We start from the raw sequence: 14994 nt of genomic DNA, 5'->3' as shown, positions 1-14994 counted from the left end.
ACCAATCTCATTTCCTGCAACACACTAAAAGGCACCAATCTTTCATCCTGTACAATTACCACAAAAATCAGATAGACAAGAAACTTTATACCATACTGCCTATGCTTAGTTTATTGTATCAGATTTATTACATCCTTCCTCATTCACTTATTCCAATTAAATTGCAAGTCTTCAGTAACTCTTATTAAGTGAGCCATGGAATAATACGACATGGAAACAGGCCATTTGGCCCAACACATCCACGCTGACCAATGGATATCCATCAGTATTAATACCATCTTCTAGCACTTGGTCCATAGCCTTCTATGCCTAGGCAATTCAAGTGCTCATCTAAACACTTTTTAAATGCTGTCAGCTACTCTCTCAGGCAGTGCATTCCAAGCACTCACCACATCCTGGATGGTCCTCCTCTGATCCCCTCTAAGTCACTTACCCCCTTCCTCTAAATCTATATCCTCTACTTTTATCTACCTCTGATATTGGTAAATTGATTCATTATTGTCACATGTACCGAGGTACAGTGAAAAACTATTTTGTGTGCCATCATACAGATCATTTCATCACAACAGTGCATTGAGATAGTACAAGGGAAAACAATAACGGAAAGCAAAATAAAGTGTTACAGTTACAGAGAAAGTGCAGTGCAGGCAGACAATAAGGTGCAAAACCATAACGAGGTAGATTGTGCAGTCAAGAGTCCATTTTATCATACTAGGGGACTGTTCAATAGTCTTATAACAGCGGGATAGAAGCTGTCCTTCAGCCTGGTTGTATGTGCTTTCAGGTTTTTGTATCTTCTGCCTGATTGAAGGGGGGAGAAGAAAGAATGTCCAGGGTGGGTCGAGTCTTTGATTATGTTGGCTGCTTTACTGAGAAGTTTCCTGCAGTCTACCCTGTTAATACCCCTCATCATTTTATACACCCAATCAAATCCCTTCTTAACCTCCTCCAGTCCAGGAAAAGCAAAAGCTCCATCCCAGGCAACATCCTGATGAATCTGCTCTGCATGCCATCCAGAGCTATCATATCTTTCCTGTGTGGTGACCAGAACTGCATGCAGTGCTGCAACTGAGGTCCAACCAATGTTTTATAAAGTTGGAGCATAACCTCCCTGCTCCTGTAATCAGTGGCCCGACAAGTAAAGGCCAATATCCCATATACCTTCTTAACCATATTATCTACCTGCGTTGTCACCTTAAGGATCTTTGGATGTGCACCAAGGTCCCTTTGATCCTCAATACTCCCTAGGATCCTACCATTCATAGTGTATGTTCCAGCCTCATCAGTACTCCCAAAATACATCAACTCACATTTATCAGATAAACTCCACCTGCCATTTCTCAGCACATCAATATCAACCTGTAGACTAAGGCTACCCTCCACACTATCAACACCACCATCCTTTGTATCGTCTGCAAACTTACTAATCCAGTCTCCTACATCCATATCCAAATCACTCACATTTATTACAAACAACAGGGGCCCCTGCACTGATCCTTGTAAAACACCGCCAGCCACAGGCATCCAATCACCAACCCTCTACCATCTCCCTCTGTCTCCTTAGCCAAGCCAATTTTTGATCCAGTTTACCAACTTGGCCTGGATCCCATGAACCCTAAACTTTTGTGGCCCCAATCCATCCAGACATTTAATTCAATCCTGGCAAATTAGTACTCTACTATATCAACTCATTTTGACTCTTATTTCTCGATACCCTTACCTAATAAAAATCTGTTGAAATATTAAAGACTTCCATGTAATCCATCTTCTCAGAGGTGCACAAACATAGTCCATACAATACTTTGCTCAGAGATGAAATTAAACCAGTATGGGCTGCTACAGTTTTCTGGGAAGACGGTGTTCAAATCTATATTTGTGATTACACCTTATAAAAAATTGCATGATTGTACCGAGAAGAAATGTAAGTTATTTTAACCTCTTACTTTGCTCTAAATTCTTCCATCCATTATGACAAAGCACCAAGTCTCCCTGCTTGCCAGTGATAGTGACAGTGACAATGCAAAATTTGCAAATAAACATATTCATTTCCAGAATTAATGCTTATAATAAATGTCACCACTGAAGCTGGGGTCAGTAAAACTGTAAAATTGCTGTATGGAGTAAGTGTAATTATTATTGGTGGGCTACATTTATTGCATCCACTGCAAAGATAGGAATTAGGAGCAGGAGTCCCTACAGAGTCCCTTGAACCATTCATTAACATCATTCCTGACCTGATTGCAACTTCAACACATCCCTGCCCACTCCCAGTAACCTTTCAGCCCTTGTATAGTTGAACCAAAATTCATGAAGCAACACCCCTGAAATTACTATGCACTGATATTCCCAAACACTTACCACATGAGGACTAAAATCACTTTTGGTCTGTTTCAAATGAAGCATTCACTCATTTAAAATCAATGGTTTAAACTTTTAGTTAGTAAAGTCAACGAAGTGGTTTCATAGTATTGTGATAAAGGTTTTGAGAATTTTTGCAGCATAACTTCAAAATTGATGTTACAACCAGATAATCAAAGCAGTGATGAGTGAGGCAATACTGCCACAGAATTATGTGTATTAAATGTTTACTCTGCTAATCTATAACCATGATTTCAATTGATGATTTTCAAGCTTTTGATGAAACCCATGAATATTTTAAGAATATTCATTAGCAAAATTTCAACATGTAACATATACTATCTTAACTAAGTTATTATGACATTACTGGAAAATGTGTAGAATCACAATTCAACTGTACTAAACAAAGTTCAGATTCTTGAGCCTGATCTATCATTCAATAAGATCATGATTGACATAACAGTTTTTGTCAAATTTAAGCCTGTAATACACACGTGGAAATGTACACCAGGAATTCAGGAGCAGAGGTTGAAGTGACATCAATACATTATAAAAGAAACAAAAATCCTAAGTGGCACATTGTTATCCATCCTAAAGTTTATGAGGCACACTCTCAGAAGTACATCTATGTGTTAGCAGCATAAATATATGAAATCTATTTCTATGTTTTTAAACAGAATCTACCTGGTACTGAGGGACTCCATCTGTATCCTTCACAATACTACTTTCACAAACAAAGCCTTCTGCTGGACTTGGAAGTATCTTACTACTTTCCAGAGGCTCCAAAGTAAGGTCAATGACAGAATTTTCTGTTATGAAAGCCTTGGAAGAGGATGTCCTGGTCTTCTGGGACTGCAAAGAATATCAAGAAACAAATAAGCATTATACAGCTTGATTCTGTTTTACAAGAGAAATCTGTGTTTTATAAAATTATTTTTCAATGGGACTGGTGCCAACTGGTAAGACAGGACTGAGGCCAGTGAGAATCAATTAGACATGATTATCTCCAATTATCCATATTATTGTTCCTTGGGAGTAACAATTATTCATTAAGTATACCATAAAAGATTGCACACTTCATGGAAAATCCACCACATAATTCTAGTTTACTCCAAAATGGAGCAAATATTCCACTTTTACATTTAAGTCAATTAATATATGGACAAGAAAGATGAAATGCAAAAGCATAATAACACAGGAAGAAACTTGAAACATGGCCCTTGACTTACCAAGTATATAAAAAGTTCAAATTAAAATGAGATAATTTTTGGTGCTCCTTACCTGATGGAATGTTAAGCACTCTAAGAGCTGCCCTTAGTTTCCCTCCATGAAGAGCGGAGCTACAGGACACGGAGCTGTGACTCAGTTTTATGATTGTCTTTAAAGTTCTAGAACACTAAAGTGATGGTCTAAGAAATTTCTTAATGGTCACAGAATTAACTGCTCCAGTCACTACTATCTTCAGTGGATAATGCATCAATAACAGCTATCTGGCCATGTGATACTTGTTTAATTTTGACAATGCCAGAAAATGAAATCACATCTGCCCAGGGTCTTAGATAGCTATTAAACAATATTCTTCTTAGACCAAACTGTCCAAACAATTCTATCCTTAGAAAGATTAAAGTTCACCTTTTCTCCATCCATCTGGTCATAGCTAGCTGAGGATAGATTTAAAATCACATTTATTGTGACAAAATCCATACAATCTATTTTACTCTAGTAGCAACATAACATTGAAGTTATTTAATTACATCAGTATGCCTCAATCCAAGAAATCTGCTGCCAGCTGCCAAACAGATCCATGTTCGGAAGCTTGGACAGAGGTGTTAAGTTTTGTCCTATGAATAGACTGCTGAGTCTAGATCTGTATCAGAAAAAGTTTCAATTCCTAAACCAGTCTCTCCAAAGACAGATTTGCAATAAGGAGCTTGACTCTGTAAAGTTCTATTGAAGTTCCTACAACAATATCCTTCTTTAACATTGGTGTAATGTTTCCAAGAAATTATCTTTGGCTTGAAAGGCATAATTACAGTCAGATTCAAAACGCTACGTCGTGTAATTTAAAGTCATTAAAAACTTAAAGTTTCAAAAGGGAATAAGATCCATGCTTCCAGGCCATGAAGAATATAAATCTTATGCTTCAACAATTGCAAGTCCTTTACTCATTTCCAAATGCAAAGTATTGCAAATGATACAATTAATTATTTAAGTTGAAAAGCAAAAAAGGCTGCAAGCACGTGGTAGGTTTAGCAGCAGCAGTAAGCATCTACAGTTTTTTGCTCCAATAATTTTTTACATAATATTAAAAATGGAATGGTAATTTGATATTACAAGTTCAATAAATGTTACAAATAGCTGGCTCTTCTGAAAGCCATCGAATGTAAAGCAAATATTCACATATTTTTAATTACATTGATGTATTCTCAGTTCATAAAAAGAAGTTACATTGGAAGGATATCAGCCTAGAATATATTCTACATAATAGAAATCAATAATACACATGTGAAACTAACCTTAATACAGAATTATTAAATAAAAGTTCTTCCTGGGATACATGCATTAAACTTAAAATGTAGTAGCAACTGCACATTATACCACTGAAGTCAACAGAAGAGAATTTTGGAAGCTATTACTAAGTAGTGTATTTAGAACTTGCAACCCAGATCAAATTCTATCACCACATATCTGGTTTTGAGGAAGTAACATTCATTATGGGAAATAAAGAGATTTACTGGTGGATATCAGTTCTATCGCACTTCTCATCTAGAAGATTCATGCAATTTCAGTTGGTTGCCAAGATCTTCCTCATTGACTATGAATATGCAGGAAATTCCAACAACATAGAGCGAAATGGTACAAATAGCTATTGAGTGCAGGCCCATTCCTCCTCCACCCATAATGAATGAGTCATTGATTACTGCTCTTTAGTCCTCAAGATAGGTCTCTCCAATAAAAAAATCTTTCTTTTCATCTGAGGATCAAGATGTTTACATAGTTTGGAAGATTTTGGGGATTACTCCTTGAGGTTTTTTGCTTGCAAGAGGATATGAACATAAACTAAGAGTACACAAGGACATTTTGAAGGCTGCTCATTTCTGTATTTCTTGTTACTTACCTAAGGTGCAAGCACATAAATGTGATGAGCTTCCTCCCAGTGTTTGTAAAGGAGAATTTGAAGCCAAGAACTGCAAGGGTAATTGTGACAGAAAGAAAATTTCAAGTTTTTTTAAATCACTGTGACAATGTATCATTGTAGATCATATGAAGAGTTCTTAGCTCCGCATCAGTGGTCAGCTTGTTGGGAGGTGAGGTGCAACAACACAGCGAGAAACTTCAAAAGCGTGGGGTCAATGATGCAGACTACTTGACACAAGCATTCACTGAGATTGGTTCTGTTGTGGACAGGTTGGTTGGCATTTTGGCTTGCATGACATTATGAAGCAAACTCTGCTGGACTGGAGCTCATCTACATGATTAATAGGAAACTTCAATCCATGGCACCTACACTCCACAACCAGTGTCACCCCACCCTCGGTAGTTGAGCTGCACTATGGACATGATGCTTGTGCCTGGGCACGTTCAGAACCTAAGCTCCAAATTATTGTCAACTTGTTCACTGAAGCATAGAAAGGTTTGGGTCTTATCTAATCAACTGCAACAGTAAAACCCCTCTACCAATTTGTCTGTTTTGTCCAACATTGCCATCTGACAATTAAGGTTCAAGCCACTTCTCATATCTCGGGAACCATATTACAGTGACAGCAGACATTGATAATGGAAGTCACCATCACCTTCAGTGCACCAACACAACCTTTGGCTGACTGAGGAAAAGGGTGTTTGAAAAACAAGACTTCAATCTCAAGTATAACTTGTAGTCTACCAGCAGTAGTGATCCCTATACTCTTATCTGCCCCTGAGACTTGGTCTACCCACAAATTGCATTTCAAGGCATAAGAAAAATACACTAATGCAATCTCTGCAAAATCTCCCAAGTAAGTGAACTAGTGTTGGCATCTTCTCCCAGCGACCCCAGCAATGAGACCTAATTACACACAGTCAGCTCCATTATGCAGATCAGGTCTTTGGCATGCCCGACATCAGACTCCCAGAGCATTCTATTCTGAGCTTTATCACAGGAAGAAGTTACCAGGAGGAGAGGAAAATATTCAAAGGTATTCTCAAATCCTCTTTGAAAAATGCAATATCTCCATCATCTCATATCCCTTGCCCATGGCCAATCAAAGACGGCATTGAGAATTTCAGGTCAATGTCTCCGGAGCACAGAGTACCCCAGGTTAAGTGGCGAAAGGAACACACCGCCTCACCAATTACCTACCCACCCATCCATCTCGTCAGGCACTTCCTGTGCCATCTATGGTAGAGTTTGCAGTTCCCACATTAGCTCGATCAGTCACCTCAGAATCCATACAGTATAACTGGCGCAGAAGCAAGTTATCCTCAAACTAAAGTGAGTGCCTAAGAAGAAGAAGACATGAAGCATTTATAAAAATGTTCTTTACATCTCAAATGTTTAAGGAAATCTTAAAAAAATGTTCCACTAAGTGCATCATATCCACAACCTGGTGCATTTTGGAAGAACTTGTGAAAGATTGTGTTTTCCATCTGAAAAGTGTTAAGGTATACTCTGGTTACCATTGTTAACCTTCTCAAATGATATGTATAACTATTTTCATTTCTGCATGACTACAGACCTCAATGATCTTAAAATAGTAGAAAAAGCTAACAGCAGACAGTTCAGATAACAACCATGTTCAAATGAACAACTTTAACAATATTATTTTTGACCCACATTAGAGAACAGAGAACATAGAACAGTACAGCAGAGGAACAGGCCCTTTGGCCCACGATGTTGTGCCGAACTAATTGCACTAGTAATTAAATGCTTAACTAAACTAATCCCTTCTGCCAAAACATCATCCATATCCGTCCATTCTCTGCACATTCACATGCCTATCTAAGAGCCTCTTAAACGCCTCAGTTGTACCTTCCCTCCACTAACACTCCTGGCAGGGCATTCCAGGCACCCACCACTCTCTGTGTAAAATTTTTAACCAGCAATTTGCTGGAAAGGGAACAGGAAAGCCAAAGAAATTCATTATTATAGAAGCATTACAACAAACTTGAATATCCAGGTAGCAGGTAAAATGTTATTTACTAGCTGTTTTTTATGCAAAAGTAGGTTATTTGAAAGTATTCACAATGGATTAGTAACCTACTGCAGCAATATACTTAATAGCTTTTGCAAGAAAAGAATCTCAAACGTCTTACTTTACTATGCCCAGTGACATATTGTTATTCAATCTTGTTTCTCTATAGAAGACTAGATACTAATAGAGTCCTACCCATTTATGTTGCTACTTCTGGGGCCTTGTAGATAGGTTGTTGACATTATAGACCCAGTATGGTGGTAGACCACATGGTAAGTACGTTATCATATGTTGAGTGATAATGAGTTATATTACCATTTTTCTTCAAGAATTAAGATATCTGTGTGAACCACTTATTACCAATTTAAAAAGAAACAAAGACAAAAGTGGAAAAATTGAAAAACTTGTATTTATTTATAGAACCGTCCATGTTTAACAATCCCAACATTAGCAGTCTCCCTCCCTCCCAGATCCTGTGCATAAAACAGACCTCTCAACATTTCTGCCCTGATGAAGGGTCTCGACCCGAAGCGCCGATTGTCCATTTCCCTCCCTAGATGCTGCCCGACTCGCTGAGTTCCTTCAGCATTTTGTGTGTTGCTCCAGATTTCCAGCATCTGCAGAATCTCTTGTGTTATCTCAACAGTTCAAAAATGAAGCACTTCAAAACCAAACTCCAATGTTTTTACATCGGTATTTCCAACCTGTTGAAAACAGTCATGCAATTAGCCTAATTTATTAAACATCCCACCACTGGTGAAAAACAATGTCTTGCTTCTGTCTGCAGTCCACCTTCCACAACAGCCTGTGCAATGGCATCCTGATCCACTGGTGTAACACAAGGTTCAGCATCATCAACAGTAGCTGCGGTGGCCAAAAATTCTTCTTTTACTAATTTTGGGAAAAATGTAGTACTGGTGTCACCTTCTGTGATGTCACATAGAGAAAAGCCTTTAAAGTTGTTAACGTTAGCTATGAGCAAAAATGTAGGCATGAAGTTCATTTGGATTGTTCCTGCTTTACCATATCCCAGGTCTTCTTCAGGATTTTGCCTGAAGCAAATCTACATTGATGTTTTTACTGGATTCCAGGCAGGTGATTTCCTTACTGGCAAGCATCTTGTGGTAAAAACATCAACAAATTTTAATTATTCCATGGTTCATTGGCTGAAATAATGGAAGATTAATTGGGTGGGGGGAAAAAGAACAATCAATGGTTGTTAGGCTTTGGGCTCTAGGAGAAGCAGATCAATTATCCATGAGCAAAAGGACCCTGCATTTCTGGAACAGCATGCAGCAATCTAGTTGCTAAACCCATGAAATAAAGATTATTGTGCAGTTGACTGACAAATGGCTAAAGCATTTTGACTTTTGAATCTGCTAAGAGTAACAAGTTGTATTTTTCAGTTCTTGACATGCTTGCAGCAACAGGAAATGCTATCCAATCTTTTGGTTGCCTGCCAACTGCAGCATGGCCTTTGGCATGGTAAGTTTTATCTGGTGTATGTTTGTAGAAGAGAGCAGTTTGACTGCATTTGATATTTCAGTGGGATTAAGTTCTTGAAAAAATTCTAGGATGTGCTTATGCCAGTCATCCAGATTTCAAATGCCTACAGATAAACCTTCCCTGCAAAGGCAATTGTAGATGAGATTATGCCACTATATAATCCACAAAAACCATTGCAGGGACTAAAGTTGTCACCATCCATTATCTTTTCAAACCTTTCATCTTCCTCCACAAAATCTACTTTTGTTAAAAGGTGTGCTTGGGTTGCCTTTAACTGTACAGTTATACCAATCTTGGAGCTTCTCCAATCCTGAATTTTTGTGTGTCGCATCTTTTGTTGTAATTTCATCCACTGTTCTTGTGTTCCTCTTTCAATTTTTTTTCCAGTGTTCTTTATCCAACTGCTTAGTGTATTACATTTGACATCACATTCAGTTTGTATTTCTTTGCATGTTCTTTCAAAAGTGCCTTTAATGCCTTGTACTTGGCTTCCAGTTCTTGGAAGTTAAGTTTCTTTTTTCACTGTGGCGAGCCATGATATTCGTGATTAGTCATACCTATTCCAGTTTGTGCTGTTATGCTTACTGCGGTAGCAATAACTGAAATATCTGCTTCCCAACTTAACCTAAACATCAAAGAATGCAGATTATTCCAAATGGAAGACACTGGGCAGGAGCAAAGACCGCTTGCCAACTTATCATATTTTCCCTCTATGATGTCGACATAGCAAGAGCAATAAATAAATGGATCAGGACTTTCTTGCTTGGTCAACAAAGGTGTGACCAACCTATCTGGGATCAAAATAAGTGGGAAGCATTATGCTAAATTTGGCAGTCAACATATAACACAACAACGTAATCAATGTTCTTGTTATGTTTCTCTATTAGCCTAGAAATTACATCAAAACCTCAAAGAATGCTAATGAGAAGATACCTAAACATATCTGAATTTAGGTAGTTTAATTCTAAGGCGACTGTAGCCAATTGTAAAACAAACTGTGATCTGCTTAACGAGTTCATATTCTAAAATACCAGAAAGTAATTCTTTCATAAAGTTGACATACAGGTATCTCCAGACTTATGAAGAGGTTGTATTCCAAGAAAATATTTCATTTAGCAAAAAATCCTAAATTTAAAAATATAACCTATTAATTTCAATGTAAACATTTAGTAGCATTACAGAGCTCAAGAATTTGGTCAAAATCTTAAACTCTTAAAAATACATCAATACAAGTATCTGAAATAACAAAATATCATTTATTAACAATTACATCTTCAAATAAAATAATTACATAATTTACATTTCATGGTACTCACTAAGTGAAACACATTAGATCTCTCTGTCTCTCTCTCTCTATCTTCCCCTTCCCCCAAGCCTCAGCTATCACTTTCCCCTCTACTACCACCCTCTCTCACTGTCTCCGCCAGCCATACTTGCCACCTTTCTCCAGACCCCAGTTTTGACCATCTCTCTCCCACCTCTAGCTCTTATCGTCTCTTCCCCATTACTCTTTCCCCTGCTGATCTTATCATGAGCCCAGCACCTCCACCTTGAGTAAGGGTGGAGGGGAGATGCTCAAGGTTGAAATGAGTACTGATTGTGGATCTCACTGAGGTCCATGATTTAAATGCACCTACTCTATTAATGAGGGCCAGAAGGCATCTGAGCCCTACTAGGAGAATGCATGTAATGGCAATGGTTGAAGTGTGAAGACAGCTATGTAGAATGGCCTTGAATTACTCATTGCTGTGGTTCGCTCTTAATTAATGACCATTTTGATGGCCTATGAATTCACACCCCATTCTGGAATGTAGGATGTTATTAAACAGGGCATTGGAGTTCAGTTAACTCTGGCATCAGTGAGAAAATATCTGGAGTACTCTGTATGATGTTGCCCTCCTATTAAAGGAAGGAGGCTATTGCATTGGTTGCAGTACGGAGAAGGTTTACTAGACATATCTGGAATGGTCGAGGTAACTTATAAGGAACAGTTGGAGAGACTAGGCTTGATTCTGCTGGAGTTTAAAAGAGTGACAGGTGACTTGACCGAAGTCATAAGATCCCGAGGACCCTTGACAAGGTGTTTCTTCATGGGAAAATCTGGAACTGTATCTCCACACTTTTCTGGAAAATCTTAGCACTACGGATCACTGTTTGAAAAGGGGTTGCCCATTTAAGACAGAGATGAAGAGATTTTTTTCTATCAAGAGAGTCATGAGTTTTTGGAACTCTCTTACTCAGAGGGCAGTGATGGGCCAATGGTCAATGTAAACAGTAGAGTAGCTTTCAGTTGAGAAAACAGTGAAAAGAACTTCGTCAATCAAGGTCAAGGACCCTGAAGAGTCAAGGCATTATAGCCATTCATAACTGAGGAATAGCTGAGGAGTTCCTGATCAGTCACTTTAGTTTGCAGAAAATGAGTGATATCAATTTACTTTTCATACACATACAGCTCAACTGCATTTGATCCTTAGATATTGATTTCAATTAAACTATTGACTCAAAATATTACGTAGATGCTATGTTTATAATATCTGGGGAAATGGTGAGCCAATAATTCATTATCCATGCTGAAGCCTACATTGCAAACGCTAGGAATTTAGGACATAAAAGTATTAGACTGTGACTTTATGATATTATCAGAGGAGGGTTGGTCAATCTTAAGCCAAAAATAATTGAATGAATCCAGTAATAAATGTTGCTCTCTATCATCTCTCATTTGTAAAGCTGTTTTGTCTAGTTCTCTGAGGGATAAAGAGTCGTAATAGGAACAAACTATTTAATGTTTCCCGCAGTCAATCAGTGCAGTGGGGATAGGTATAGATACAAGGAAACACAGTTTATCTTGTGTTATCTTCAACCTGTGAACATACCACATTTTACCAGGGAATAGTGTCTAACTAACCACCTGGATTTCCCTTGTGAGCCTGGACAAAATTTGCCTTTGGAGCTTTAGTTTAAAATAAAATTCCTGATTTGCAGGTTATTTTCTGGACCTTACTGCATGTCTGAGGTTTCTATTTTATCTACCAGGGAGTTCTTTGTTAACATTCACAAACTGGGTTGTTATCTGGTGAGCTAAGATTTGGCATGTTGTGTAAAAGCTGTTTGATTCGCTCTGTGTGACTAAAACTTGGTCAATGAGGACAAAATTCTGCCCTTTAACACAGGTATAAAGGATCAATGCCTGGAGAGGCAGGGAGCAAGGTAAAGTGGCAAAACTCACCTGATACTAGCAACAGGAAGACCAATTGATTTTTAACTGATCAATGTGCCAACCAACAGGTGGTTCATCTCTAACTGACAAGTCACGAAAATGGTCAACAGGTGCAAGCTGAATTTCTGTTTGAAGAGATGGCTAGCTGCACAATGACAGCAACAAGGTTATAATTTGAAGTTAAGCAGGAAAAAAATCACTCCTAATGTTTCTGAGGTGTTTACTAACTGATGAGACAGAGAAGTGCACTATTTATTATTTATAATCTATTAGGTTAATCATGACAGTGTTGGGTGTATAGGGAGGTGGGTTGGATTGCAGTGTCCATCACTCTTTGCTTCCTTCTTTTTGAAACAGCTTGCCATATACAGTCTTTGCCAAAGACCATAACTTTTGAACTGGTTAATAACAGTAGCTCAAGATTACATTCTCTTCTACAGCCTTCTTGTACAACTGGTTTACACCTATGTGATATATTTTTGATTTCTTCCAGATGCTGCAGGACCTCCCGAAGATTTTCAGCCAGTGCACCTAATGCTCACTTCTAATTGAATGGTACAAACATTTATACAGTAATACTAAATCGACCATCAGGCAAACTTTTTCAAATGGAGTAGACAGACTGTAAAGGCTGCATATATATCTTTCTTCCTTTTTTCCTTATTTATATAGGTGCCAAATAAACACTGATTTAAAACAGAAAACATGTCGTGATTTCTGCATATTTTCTTCCTATAATTTTATTGATGATCATATCAAGTTTAAAAACTTATTGTTATTGATACATTGTTTGCCTCCTCACCCTTAATTTGGGTCAAGCCTGAAAATGCAATTTGATAAAAATATTAAAATAAATGCAAAAAAGAAACATTAAATTTATCTGTCAAAATTCTTATAAAACCAGCCTATGGATAAGGAAGGTCACAGATATATCCTTTACTATAAATGGAATAATTTCATCATCTTTCTTTGGAGATTGTCAGAGGAGTAAAATGGTTCCAGGCATATGCAGGCTGCTGTATTCCCACTGGTCTAGTGAACAATTGATTCCAAACACATTGTCTTGTGTGTAGTGCATGAAAACCTTGGAAGTATTCATGATCAGCATGTGCTGCCAGTACATGACTCCCTAGACAACAGACCCTGGAGGTTTAAGCCTGGTTTCCCAATGGAGGTCTTGATACCTTTGTCCTGCACCTGTTGTCAATTGCCCTCTCTTTTCTACCCATGTGCTTGAGAGCAAGTACATACCATAACTCTTCATTCATGACAAATGTAAGAAAGTCAAGTAAAGAAAACAAGGAGTGCTACAAGCAGAGTCTTCGCAGGGCAAATCATTGACTTAAGGAGAAATTATGTACTGTATCTGGATGGGACAAGAAGATACCAAGGAAACCGACAGGCAGCAACACTGTCTGAGTTTTGCATGACCAAATCATGGAAGAACTTGGTTGACTCGTCTCCTTTATCCTACCATCTAACCACTCCTTATGAATTCCCACATCTAAGCGTCAATGCAAATATAATGAAACTGCTTCATGACAGAGTAGATGATGATATTTCATATCACAATTGCAGAATAAAATCATAACTATACAGCATGAAGCCCACCAACCCAATGTGTACATGCCAGCTGTCTGTGGAGGAATCCAATCAGTTCTGTTCCCACTTTCTTTCCCCAGAATTCTACTAATTATTTTAGCTTCTCCATTTTTTCTTTGAATGTCTTGACTGACCTCACCTCTTTTACACTGAGTGCCAGATCAAAATCACCATGCAATATATAAAAAATAAATCTTCACATCCTTGCTATTTCTTTTGCCTATCACTTTGACTCTGTGTATCACTTCCTTGAGCCATCTATTTGTATTATCTAAAGCCATCATGATCTTTATACACTTTTATCAAATCTTTTTGTTCCAAGGAGAAGAGCTGAGGTTTTCCATTCCAGCCTTGTAGTTGAAATCCTTGGAGGAACTCTGGAAGAATTTTTCTGCACCCTCTCTAGGACCTACACAACTTTCCCTAACTAGAATTGGTATGTTACAATAGTTGTGTTCTAGTCAGAGTTTTTAAAAGTTCAACACAATCGTTTGTACTCATTGTCTCTAATTATTTCTTTATAGCTCACAAACATCATCCTTGCACAAAGTCCAGGTTCTCATCTTCCATGCTAGTTTTCCTGTTCTGGTGTTTCCCCCTCTGCTAACAGAAGGAATTCTAGGTTTAAAAGGTTCTGCTACAAACTGCAGCATCGTGGTATCAGCTATGGAAGCTTGCTCAACTGGCTCCAATGCAGGCAATAGTTCACAGGCTGGTGAGGGAACAGACATTTGGCCAGTTCGAGCAAGAACACCATCTGACTTTTCTTTGGTGCAATACCAGTCATGAAGCATCACCTCGGCACTTGCATTGTTCGATATGAGAACTGAGTTCATCCGAAGATGATACCTATATTAATTCTTCTTTAAAAGCAGGAGGAAATGCTGGAACCCTGAGCCAAAACAGTCTAAGAATCCACTAAAGGCTCCAAAACTATGAAGTAATTGCAGTATCCACAAAATTGGCTGCACACTCCACAGTTGACTGCACAGATGCAACTCTGGAATGCTGCGCATGAGTTGTGCTGGAATCCATGTTGCTCAGCACTGATGTACTAGCTTGATGGCATGCAGTATAGTGCATTAAGTAGTATATCCTGCAGTCTGCTTCCACGTGATGATTCTTTCATCAATGTCTGTG

At 38.2% G+C, this 14994-nt stretch overlaps 1 protein-coding gene and 1 long non-coding RNA gene across 3 annotated transcripts in view; one reads left to right on the top strand and one right to left on the bottom strand.

Moving 5' to 3' along the window:
• The window catches only part of LOC127578688 (DNA (cytosine-5)-methyltransferase 3A-like), a 229557-nt gene that overhangs the window by 75770 nt on the left and 138793 nt on the right, over nucleotides 1-14994 (bottom strand). Inside the window, exon 5 of the mRNA XM_052030967.1 lies at nucleotides 3043-3210. Coding sequence (XP_051886927.1) covers nucleotides 3043-3210 — 168 coding nt within the window. The remainder of the gene's footprint in view (nucleotides 1-3042; nucleotides 3211-14994) is intronic.
• On the top strand, nucleotides 5496-12938 carry LOC127578690 (uncharacterized). Of its 2 annotated transcripts, none has more exons than XR_007957559.1 (3): nucleotides 5496-5554; nucleotides 8936-9014; nucleotides 12746-12938. It is a non-coding gene; the product is annotated as an uncharacterized LOC127578690 (long non-coding RNA). The 2 variants fall into 2 exon arrangements; XR_007957560.1 differs by lacking the exon at nucleotides 5496-5554 and adding an exon at nucleotides 5655-5766.

Source organism: Pristis pectinata, chromosome 16, assembly GCF_009764475.1.
Source record: "Pristis pectinata isolate sPriPec2 chromosome 16, sPriPec2.1.pri, whole genome shotgun sequence".
Taxonomy (NCBI): domain Eukaryota; kingdom Metazoa; phylum Chordata; class Chondrichthyes; order Rhinopristiformes; family Pristidae; genus Pristis; species Pristis pectinata.
The sequence above is the reverse complement of the archived record's forward strand: the minus strand, read 5'-3'. Positions and strand labels throughout refer to the sequence as shown.